Raw genomic sequence first — 12,664 nt, forward strand, 5'->3', positions numbered from 1 at the left:
AGTCATAATTTTTTGATAGCATGAGTGACAATTTATTGAGGTATTGATGAAAATTGTTTGTTCGAGTTCGAAGACTGTCGTCCATTTGAGTTAGTTCTCAACGTTTCCCCAACACTAGTGGTTGGCATCATCAGGAGAATTGATAAAATTGCATCAGCATCATCTCTGCATCGTCAGGAGAATTGATAAAACTGAAGTTTTATCAATTCTCCTGATGATATCATCCACCAGTATTGGGGAAATGCTGAGAACTAACTCAAACGGACGGCAGTCTTCGAACTCGAACAAACAATTTTCATGAATACCTCAATAAATTGTCACTCATGTTATCAAAAAATTATGACGTATTAAGCGGAGTGTCAACTTAAGCAAAGTGCCCTCTGTTTCGATGTGCAATATTATGAAAATCATATAAATTTGAAGTAATTTCACATTTATTAAAATAGGAATCAAACAACAATATTTAAGAAAATTATATATAAATAAAAAAAACCTTTTTTGAGTTTTTAGTATTTATCATGGTAAAATACACAGATATTTTATACTAGTAATTTTTAATTCATCATCAGGAGAATTGATAAAACTTCAGTTTTATCAATTCTCCTGATGATATCATTCACCAGTATTGGGGAAATGTTGAGAACTAACTCAAACGGACAATGGTCTTCAAACCAGAACAAACAATTTTCATCAAATGATGGCCGCAAAAACCTTATCAACTATTTATTAAGGTATTATTGTATATTCATAAACAAATGAGTGGTAGATATGCAGCAAGTTAAAATAAAATCTCGGTCTGAAACTGGTGGGCATGTTCACATCAGTATGAAAAAAATAATATTTTTGAACTTGAAATGAGCATTATGTTCCACATTCACCACACCATTCTCTTTCGATTCTTTCCTTGCTAATACTTTGAAATCCAAGTGGAGAATTACCACCGTCCCCCAAAAGGTGTTCCATACAAAAAGCATTAAGCTAATCAATATCATGAATACACCAGTACGATGGGCCAGCAAGCAATAGTCATCTCACATATTTGGTCAGCAGACTCAAAAAAAAGTCATGCATCCCCTTGCTTTAGATAATCTTTGACTGATAAATCTTTAATTCTGGCAAAAAATTATTTGGAATAATTTTCTGGGAACCAAACAAATACAAATATAATTTTACCAGGAAACTTCCTGGTATTAAAGTATTTGAGATGAACTTAATTGGAACTTAATTAACTGATTATTTAAAGTAAAATGAATAATATTTTATCATATTTATACCTTATTGCCAAGAGCAGTGGTTCTCAACTGGAGCTCTTTGTTGCTATCTCAACTCCAAGAGTATTTCCCAGAGGCTAAGCAACCACTCGAGGAAAATAAAAATCAGTAAATTTATTTATTTTTAAAAAAGAGGCGTACAAGGCTCCACCATAGAAATTATATGAGCTAAAAAAGGCTCTGCGAGTCAATAAAGGTTGAGAACTGCTGGTCTAAAGAACTTTGATGAAATGAAAACAAATGTATGCAGCACATCAGCATAACTGCCATAGGAAATATATCCCACAAAGCGTAGAATACGCACATCAAAATTTATAGAAATTTCACAACCCAGACAAACACAACGTTAGAAAAAAAAACATTTGATACATCATGCATTCACAAAACTTACATTCCATTTCAGAAACAAACTGGTTTTTGTTCTTGACAGTAGCTTAGGCGGTTGGGGTTGTTCAGGTTTACATGATAAAGTTCTAAAAGAAGCACCTAGAACAATACAAAATTAACAGCACGAGTATTTTAGCAGCATTCAAAAAAGTTAACCATGTTAACATTCAAAAATTAACATTCATCCATCATTATATTGGTGCCTCTCGGTGAGGCGCTAAGGGCTATAGCTCCTAGCATATCTAGTACATAGCTAAAAAAAATCACATTATTAAGAAAATTTTAATGGTTTTAGGATGATTTTGGGGGACTTGATCCCGAATCTTGGCTCTAGTTTTTCAGATAAAGTGAAAATTAAATTTCAATGGTAACACATAAGCATTGTACATATCACATTGTTCAGAGTATGCATTATCCCAAAAACTAGAACCAATTCGGCGAAACCAATGCTAAATTCAGAATCAGTGCCCCCGAAATGACTCTTAAAATCACCGAAATATATTTGTCCCGATGATTCACTATATTTATTTATAATGTACAATTTCAATGTGATTTGTATGCTGCTTATGATATTACTATTAAAATTTAATTTTTACTTTATCTCAAAAACTAGTGCCAATATGGCAAAACCAATGCCAGATCCGGAAGTAGATCCATCATTGTTAAGCATTGTTATCTATCAACGAACAACTGCCCAATTTTAGACCTTATAAATTCAATAAAATAAGAAAAGATTAACTTACAGTCAGAGGGATTTCCTGATACATCATTCAACGATGCTCGTAGACTGAAACAGAAGAAAAATAATGTCCATAGTAAGAATTGAATAGTTAATAGATATGCAAGGTGAAATGAGAGATGAGCAGAAACTATTTCATACTATAGTAGAACCTCGTTTATCTGGGCTAATTGTGTGGACGGAGAACACAGATAATTAAAAAATATGGTTAAACCACTGAGAGTAAAAAAAATGATTTAAAACAACAAAAATCGAGAAAAAAATGTATTTATGTATTTTACCTGTTTAAAGTGACTATCCACTGTATATATTCATATTAACCTTGCGAAAACATCTAATAAAAAATTACACTTATTGAATGATAGCCACACTACCAATATACTGGGTTTTGTTGCTGGCAGAAAGAACCTCGATTATCTGGGCTAATGTTGGGGAAGTTGATCATGGATAATTAAAAAGCATGGTTATCCTTTCAATGTCAGCCATTTGGCAGTCATAAAATGTTTTATGAGAATGACACAAACACAGAATAGCGCTGGTCTAGCTGATGAACCATGCGGTCATGTGACTGCATCCAAAGTTACAGCATTGTTGTACATCATGTTTCAGTTGTAAAAAAAATAAATTTTGACTAACTGGCCGGTATTTTCTGTAATTGGCTGTAAATCTTCAAGAGTGGATCGCCCCCCCCAGAAGAATGTCTGGTTTTTAAGTGTGCATATGGGGGTTGCCGTTTGAATGCATTGACATAGGAGCTCAGCTTTGAGAACAGGGGATGGGGGGCATCCTTATTCTCAGAGATCTCCTATTCTGTAAAAGACTGGAGAAATCCAGTTCTAAAAAATGGAAATGTTTGTTTTCATTACAAACCTTCACAAAATCTTACATAGCCAATGAAAAAAAAACCAACAACAACATAGATATAGAAGACACGAAATTGAAATTTTCATAGCACTGTTAATCCGCTTCCCGATTAATCTGCACACAGATCATCGAGGTTCTACTGTATAATAACTGTAAAATTTGTCTCTTATTAGCATACTTTTCAACAGTGAATTGAGTGAATTCAACAGTGAAGTCTTTTCTGGCTATCTGGGCCTTTATCACTAATTAAAATTGTATATAAAATATCTCCTAAATTGATATCACTGAGTGTTGTACTGGAATCTACAGGCGAAACAAGGACTCAATACTGCATTCAATAGTGAAATCACAAAAAACAACTTTTTTTTTTCAGATGTATGAACTTACCATACATTATAAAATGAGCCAGGCTTTAAATCACACAGTCGGAATTCCAAATCCTTTCCGCTGAAGAAAAATAAAGATAAGAACATCAAACTCTACATAATTAATTAAATATATTGAATGTCAATTTATCAAAAAAGCCTACCCACCTATAAACAACTTTTTTCTGGCTATCTGGGCCTTTATCACTAATTAAAATTGTATATAAAATATCTCCTAAGTTGATATCACTGGGTGTTTTACTGGAATCTACAGGTAAAACAAGGGCTGACCAAGTCGCTAAGGCACTTCTTGCTGTTACATCAGATATCTACAGAAAAATAAAGCTATTATCTATCTATTATCAATAATATTTCAAAATTTGATGCAATTTTTCATTCTCAGGCTAATTTATATATTTTTTAAACTAAACTGATTCACGCATTTGGCATATTTTTAATAATGTAAATTATGAGCAATGCGGAATTTAGTTCTATAAATTTAAATTTTATCTATGGCGTAAATATTTGAATAGATTGCCAGTAAATATTAAATGTAGCTGAAAACTTACATTTGGCTTCTCAACAGCAGAAAGGAATTCATATGCCTTTGATTGATCTGAAAATACAGAAAAAAATGAATAAAAACAGGAAACATTTTCAAGTTTTTCATGTGAAATTAAAAGACATATTTCAATACACATATAAATTTGACTTTCTGGTAATAGTTTTCTCCGTTGGATCATATTTCTCAAACCATGGCCATTTTACACAAAGAGCTATGTAGACAAGGACCCGAAATGTATAACTTATTTTCAATGGCTCTTTTCTTTTCCAATGCTCAGTGGTTACTTAACTAACTACAAGAATTAGGAAATTTTGGATGCAGAGCTATATAGCTTGTGTAGTCACATTGGCACTACCTCTCTCATTCAAAGGCAGCAATCTTGATCAGGAAAGAATCTGACAAGAACTGAGTCAGTTTAAAACACAAACAACTACCAAATGTCTTTCGTGGTATAGAGTTCTAATTTATTTCAAAATTTTGCAAGAACTTACTTCAAGACACTAACAAAAAAATTAGATGTTGAACACCCCAGTCCAAAAAAGAAAAACACAATCAACACATCAACAGATAGAAGTCAAATTAAACTCAAAGGAGAGTGATTTTTTTTGTCACTGTGTCCTAATTTGTGCCAGATTTGATAAAATTTTAGACAAAAAAAAGATGCATTTGAAATATAATAAATCCCCCCCCCCCCCCCCCGCACGCACACACACACAGCAGAATGTTTTACATTGTTCTGCATAGAGCAATCAGCTAACTGGAAATGTTTAGCGGTAAAAATCCCCATAATTTTCTACATTTTTTTTAAATTCTTCCAGACTGTTCTAAACTAGCATTGATTGGTCTGCAACGTACATCACAGATTTCTGTATATTCTGCTTTGGGAGAATTAATTTATCAAAATTTTGTGAAAGGTATATAATATCAATGATATAGAAAAAATGTGAGAAGACACAAAACAAAATACTCTTATCAATTTGAAAATCTTTGATAATATATATCCGACCCAAAAATATGAGGGAAAGAGATGATGGAACAATTCAGGGGATCTTTTCTTGAAATAATAGATGAATCCATTTCCTGACAATGAATCATTTTTATTTTTTTAAGTCTCATTAAAAAAATTTATAATCTGACTTTTGATTAGAACTAGACAGATTTAAAACACAAATCAAATACATCAGGGGTTTCAAACTCAATTAGACCCCGGGCCATTCTAAAAATTATTCAGTAATGTTTGTATCAGCCCAAAGAAACAATCATTTGCACTACATCCATGAACACCTGAAATTTTATTGAACGCTATTGAAAAATAATGCATATTTGTATATATTACTTCCAACTGGTCATGAAAATTATCAACTATTACTGTTATTCCTTCGACCCCAATTTGCCTTGATACAAAAATATCATGAGAAATGCTTGCACATATTTGAGACAGACAGACATGACAGCTAACAGCCCAGAGACCATCTTGGGATGGTTTGCACTCTTTCCAAAAGGGATGGACAGTCTCGGTGAGCCACAATTAGATTTTTTGCAGCATTTACCATCCATTCTTTAATCAAGGAACCGTAGTTGAAGGGTTTGGAATGTTTTGCAATTATGTAGCTGATTTCATTATATGTATAGGCTCTTTTTTTTTTTTAGACAAATTCCTCACACTTTTTAATAACAAAATAACATTAGTTTTCTTTAATTTTAAAAACTTTTTAGGATCTTGTTGGGACATTGCGGAATGCTCACAAGTTACTTCAGGGGTCTCATGCAGGCCACGAGTTTACCCTCCTTGTCTATATTATATGTGTGTGTGTGTGGTAATTGAATCCATAACACACTGGTTATAAAATTGATATGAATTGAAAAAATGTTCACAGTTACTTACCACATGCAGAATTTTGCAAGTTTGCCTGAACATCGTGTGAAGTTGTATTTTTGGAACCCTCTGAAAAAAAAAAGATATTTCATAGAACTAGAACAATTGCCTTTTTATATTCATTCATATATAAAACTCAAGAAAGAAATCAGAAAACACCTTGATTCCAGTCATAGTCACAATATAGATTAATACTTATGCTTGTAATGTACAGAAATTTTTTCTTACCATTGTGAGAAAATGTTTCACTGCGAGCTGTGCTATTTTCTTTCTGGCGAGCTTCAAGCCTTTTCTTTAGCTTGAAAAACTGTTTCTGGGTTCTTTCGTCTTTGCTCATATTCCCTTGTGAATTCACTGGTGAATAATGCCCTAGGAATGCAAAAAAGAAAAAAATGCATACATGCATAATTTTAACTCTGTCAGCGACATGATAAATCCAAACTGTTTATTCAAAAATATAAATAAACTAATAAAACAACAGAAAACTCCAAGATTTCTGATTGGAGATTTTCTTTCTCTCACTAAGATAATGAGTTTCAAAACATTCATGCCAAGAAAGACAGAAATGTGCTACATATGCGTTGGCTGACCATATCGAAAATGAGACATCGTTCCAGCCATAGTCATAACTTCACCTACTATACAGTGCATGCTGCTTTATGTGATCACATCAGGACTCAGTTTCTGATAATAAATGAATGATAACTTTATCCAAAAAGTCCTGTTTGCAGGTACAGTGACCATAAATGGTAAACAGGTGTTTGTACACTGGGAAAACTTTTCTTCTTTCCCACATAATTGATTGAAAAATGCACAAATTACAATTTTTTTAATGTACAATACATGGATCCCCTGAAAAGTCTCTTGGAAAAAAAAACTAGTCAACCGATAGAAACTGATGAAGAACTGAATAAAATAGGTTTTTTCGTCATACATTCACCTTCACTATAGGAAGGCCATTGCAAAAGCAGCTTCACACCTATATGGATCACAGTGAATAACCCACATGGGTTGATTACATCATTCAGTATGGAAATGTTTGTCAACAAAAGGATGGGAAGAAAACACCTTCTAAACCCCTACATAGTCTTGCAGCCTGATAATGATAACTTAGAGGAGTAAAAATTAAGTTTAGTTAGAACTTAGCTTCAGAATGAGTAAAAAATACCTTTCGACAGAAAAAAAAAATAACATTGCCTGTGAAGTCTCGATACCTATAAACAAATTTTTTCCCCCATGTTATGATATTGATCAGTTTTGATCTTTGCAAAAGTGATAACACAAAATTCCCAAATGATAGCATTATCTGTGATTCCAATAAGCGCCATCTCTCAACTGTACTTATCACCCAATAACATCAGGTTAAGTTATGTCGTTTGCACTCAAAAAAAATCATGCAAAATATTTTTAAAAAAATCACCATACATATCAAAAATGAGACAGGTGGTCACAGAACACATACTATCTTTGTGAATTGGCATCAAGAGGATAAATAGGAATTGAAGTATTATGCGATTTTTTTCATCTTATTCTCATCATGATTGGATGATGTGACAATAGTCGTGACCCAAATCCTGGTTGTCCCCACGACTTTGAAAATTAAAAGAACAAAATCACCACCAACATTGCTCATATTCTCATTTTAAGAGGGGGAACAGAAACTATACTTTTTCTTCCTCTGGAAATTGTTTAGGAATCCCCCCCCCCTCCCACCCCGCCAAATATAGCAAAAAGCAATGATCGTTTGCAACTGGGATGATATTTGAGAATTTTTTGGCCTCAGGGCAGCTATGGGCTCTTTTCAATCCTCAAAAACAAAAATATATCACTTTTTTTTTGTACGATCCTTTAAGTGGTTATAACAAATAGATTAATAACACAAACAGAATATAAAACAAATATTAAAAGGACAAAAAGCAAATAAAAAATGCATGATATGTGTTTATTTTGATAGGCTACATCACAATGTACATACCTAAACTGCTTGCACTTGGAGAATTATTACTGCTGCAACTGTGAGGCATATGACCACCATGATTCGTAATATTTGCTAGTCCAGGCTGCAGATGTGTGTGATATTGCATAGGAGGCGCATAGGAATGATGGGGATATATAAAGAACGGCCCTCCTCGAGATGAACTTGAGGCAGAACCAGATGATGAAGCAGCAGTTTGCTAAAACATACAAATGTAATATGATGAGGAAAAGGAAATCTTCCTATCAGGCTATATTTGTATGCGATGCATAATCAAGTAAATATGCCCAACAAGATGCAACAAACAACAGCTCATAAAATAGCTAATTTGGGAAAGATATAGAGTTTGATACATAGAGTAAAATCTCAATTATTTGAATATGCAGAGGATGACAAAAAAAATTAAACATCATTAAAGACACTCATTGGCAATTCCGATTATAGACAAGTAAAAAAAAAAAGTTAAAAAAAAAAGATTTTTCAAAGTAACAGTGCAATTTGCGAATTTATATTGGTGAAAAAGGTAAAAAGCTACTGGATATGAAGAAATTGTCAGTTGTAAATTATTCTAATAGCCAAATAATGGAACAGCAATATTGAAGGAAAAATGCATTATATACACACTTTTACATTATCAACAGGACCGTAACTAGCCATTCCTATGCCCTGTGCAAGAAGTTGCATTGAGGTCCCTTCTTAAGCCCAGTTTGGCCAATTTAGCCATCCCCTTCCAAATGGGTCCTGTGCAGGTGCACCTGCCTAGTTACGGCACTGATTATCAGAACATTTATAAACAATATTTATATGAATTAAACTTATAAATATAAAAAAATCAAGATTATTCCCTTTAAAAAATTCAGCAATTTTTTTTATTGACTCTCGTTTCATTCATGTTTGAAGAGAGTCTTGCACAAATAATGTCCTTGTTTTTTAAAATTGTTTATACATTATTTGAAGGGTAGTTTTAATTATCAACACCAAATTTTCTTGATTTCCCCCCCCCCCCCCGTCTCAACAATACTTTGCTCTTTTTGTTTCAAATCTACAACTTTCACTCTAAAATTTCTGCAAAATCTACACACATTCAAGATTTCCTCTGACATTTGAACACTGCATTAACTTGTAACTAAAGCTGCTTAAAGTCACTATGCTTTCAGGTTGAAAAGAGCGCAAACAATATCAAGTGGTAGGCACAGGTATACACAGTCTCAACGCACTCCAGCTGAACAATATTAAAATGAGTATTAAATTACCAAAAAAAAAGAAAAGCCATCAAGAAAAGCAAAATCTGCCTTCTTGTAAAATTTTTTCCAACTAAATTTGCTCATGCAAAAATTACGATTTCCCGCCATAACTTTGAATTATCTATAACATTCGAATTAAACAAGAAATTTCAATATTACATTAGATAGAAAACTCAAGAGAAGTGTTGTAAAAGTTTTAATTACCCAAAATTCAAATTAACCAAGTTCTACTGTATATGACTTCAAAATGCAAGCTATTCATATAATTGATGATGTTCAAAAGTCTGATCACTGTGTGTGTGAACAGTTTTTGGTTTTTTTAAACAATTTTTGCTTGTCTCTCGTTTTACCTGTGAAAGGTTACGTCACTGACATACAGAATAGCTTAAAAAAACAACTGCTGGATGATAATCTAAAATCCATTCCTGTATTTGCTCACTCAGTTAGACCCTTAACCAGGGATCTGCCCAGCCAAAAATTTAGGCTCATTTTCCAGATCCTTCGCAAAAATCTGGATCTGAACAACAAACCCTCTACAAAATACAAATTAATGAAACCATTTTTAATCGATGAAACTTGACATTTCATTTCTTTTGTAATAAATTAACCAGATGGTTAATTCCCATTATACGATATACCTTTTTGTCATTAAGTTTTTGACTATGCCAAAACAATAAGTCGCCAACACCATCCAATCTGGCGCATTTCTTAACCCAGCAGTTATCACGTGGTGTCCCAGAGATGCCAGGCACATATCTTTTATTCACTGTTTTTACACATATTGAGTGACTTTCGTTGCCATATTACTTCCAACATTAACTAAATACCAATTTCTAGAACTCATCAACATCGCGTCAGTTTAATTTCAGTGCAAAAGGGAAGAAGCTGTTTATAAATATGCACTACTGGAGTCTAGCAGACGCCACATGAAGTGATTCAATTGTGAAGGTAAATGCTATTAAAAAATGTATTTCATCTAGTATTTTCGATTTTTAATGGCAACAGCTGTTCTTAATAGCTATTTTCTTACTTTTAGATCAAACATGACAAAGAAAACTTGATTTTCAACTTGTATTTGCGTATGTTGAATAAAGTAAAGAATATGTCAGACTGTAAACTGAATTTTGTGATTTGTGTTTATAATTAGAACCTACAAATACACACATATATATAATTATACAATTGCTTAGAAGTTGCATTATTGTTTTAATTTTACTTAATTAATCTGTGTGTTTACACTTATAAATTTGAATTGAACGACCAAAATATATATTACTAGTGCAAAAATATACTTGGTGCTTGTGAGACACCTACACAACATTTAATAGAACAATATGCAGCATGAGCACTGCTACTAAACCAGACATGCACCTCGTCCATATTCCTCTACGGAACTTCTAACAAATTGGTACATGTTGGAATATGCGTGTACGTATAGTTAACCATACATAAAGTTTGTTTCTGTGTAATGCTTGTTACGTGTAGTGCTGCTATCCGCAATCAATTTTTTAAAACTATGAGTTTTTTTTCTTAACTCATAGTGAGTGAAGTGTAATGAATGAATAATTGTAACGTTGTAGGCCTGTTGCTTATCTGCTCGCATTCGTGCCTCAAAGTTGGGAAAAGCAGCAAAACCAACTTCAGCCGACCACCAATGCGGCAACGGTGGGGTTTGAACCAGGATTCTCGCACTGCACATTCGTCACTATGACCACTCGACCACCACGGGGGAGCACTGCAGGGTTTAAAGAAATTGCGATTTTCTTATCATTGTGCAGTAACCATAGTAACTAATTATTTCGCTTCCCACAAAATTAATGACCCCTTTCACAAAAAAAAGAAAAATTCTAAACAAAAACAGACCCCCCCCCCCCCCTGCTAACAAACACAACTCATATTTGCTAAGGAAAAAAAACAATAGGCCTATCATACAAAATCTTAAAATTACAAAATTCTAAACTTTGAGCGATACCAAAACTATATATTCAATAGAAAAATCATGCGGGTGAGTATTGAAATTAATAGGAGTCGTCAACCATACTCACGGGTAATTAGTGCGAAAAAGAAATGCCCACTGTACGCTATAATAGTGAGGAAAGGTTGAAAAAAATCAACACTGGGTAATTATAATTGAAACCAATTCAACCCGGGTATACGCCAGGAATGACGTGTATGTGAGAAAAAGACACCTGGTGCAGTTGTGCATACGCGGCATTCACGGGATGCGCAAACTCATCAATAGCAATTCAAAGGGAGAAAAACAAAACAACAAACAAAAAAAAAAAGCAATTTCCCACGGCAGGTGCCGCACGAAATATAACGAGGGGGAGGAGGAGGAGAACACACCGGAAGATCTAACGTGTGATCTCGAAATGAAAGCTGTATCAAATGATTGATCGCGTTTAAAGATCCGATCGCTGTGGACAGTTTTTTTTTTACAATACAATCTTTCAACTTTTGTTTACCTCTCACGCTCTGCTGGACGACAGCCAGACGATAACGATTATTGTGGGGACCTCGCCCGATTATTTCATGACCATATTTTACAGGGGACAAAAACGGGACCGTATTATTTATTTTATAGTACCTTATTTCTCCTCTAAGCGAATACCGTTATAGCGAAAAATTTTATTAACCGTTATAGCGTTTTAACGAACACTTTTCTAATCCCCCCCCCCCCAGATAAGTTTGTTAGGTACAATGCGAAAGCCTGGAATTGGTTTATAACGAAATCTCTTCTTAACGAAGCGATTTCTCCGGTCTCGGAGTTCGTTATAACGGGATTCGGCTAATCGAATTTCAGCAAAAAAAAAAGCCAAAACTAGAATTTATCGGATATCTGTACATGCAGTCAACCCTCGGTTTACGGACAACAAAAAAAAATGATTCGACTTACGAACGAATCTGGGTTTACGAACACTCAAAATGGTCTAAAGCTCAAAAGAAGCATATTTCAGAAGTCTGAGATCAGTTTTTTTTCGATAGAATTTGATTGAAGAATTATATTTCTCATCAGAGTAAAAAATTCCTGCCACCAAGTACGGCTCTTCCTCTCAACCAGCACATGGATTGAATGGGATGTCAACCTATGGCAGGTCATTCGAAACTTTATGAGATCTTTACAGCAATACCCTAGAGAACAAAAAGGGGATTGCTTGGGAGCTGTGTTTTTGGTGGCCTTGGTAATGATTCTTGTTGTGACTGATATATTGAACTTTCTGGGGGTTGTGATTGTGGTGACAAATCTCTGGCTTATTTTTGTCTAGCCTGACCGACCGATTTTGACCTATTTTCCCATTTTTCTCTTCTTCATAGACCTTCCTGGCCAATTTGCATGTCGACAGTCGTCCCCAAAAGGATGGGAATCGGCTCAAAATT

General features: G+C 34.0%; 1 protein-coding gene across 4 annotated transcripts in view; it reads right to left on the reverse strand.

Annotated features, from left to right (window-relative positions):
- Positions 1-12,664, reverse strand: part of LOC149084179 (fibronectin type-III domain-containing protein 3A-like) — a 49,129-nt gene that overhangs the window by 25,085 nt on the left and 11,380 nt on the right. For 3 of the 4 annotated variants that reach the window (XM_089234522.1, XM_089234523.1, XM_089234524.1), the window contains exons 4-11: positions 8,043-8,241; positions 6,296-6,436; positions 6,077-6,136; positions 4,196-4,242; positions 3,795-3,955; positions 3,649-3,708; positions 2,402-2,445; positions 1,663-1,757 (exon numbers count right to left, since the gene is read on the reverse strand). In XM_089234522.1, the coding sequence (XP_089090648.1) occupies positions 1,663-1,757; positions 2,402-2,445; positions 3,649-3,708; positions 3,795-3,955; positions 4,196-4,242; positions 6,077-6,136; positions 6,296-6,436; positions 8,043-8,241 (807 nt within the window). Of the gene's footprint in view, positions 1-1,662; positions 1,758-2,401; positions 2,446-3,648; positions 3,709-3,794; positions 3,956-4,195; positions 4,243-6,076; positions 6,137-6,295; positions 6,437-8,042; positions 8,242-11,331; positions 11,771-12,664 lie in introns of those variants that run through there. The other variant, XM_089234525.1, reaches the window with a different exon arrangement.

This window comes from Pholcus phalangioides, unplaced genomic scaffold, assembly GCF_987345545.1.
Source record: "Pholcus phalangioides strain wild (caught in Gottingen) unplaced genomic scaffold, Ppha-v1.0 ptg000008l_1, whole genome shotgun sequence".
Taxonomy (NCBI): domain Eukaryota; kingdom Metazoa; phylum Arthropoda; class Arachnida; order Araneae; family Pholcidae; genus Pholcus; species Pholcus phalangioides.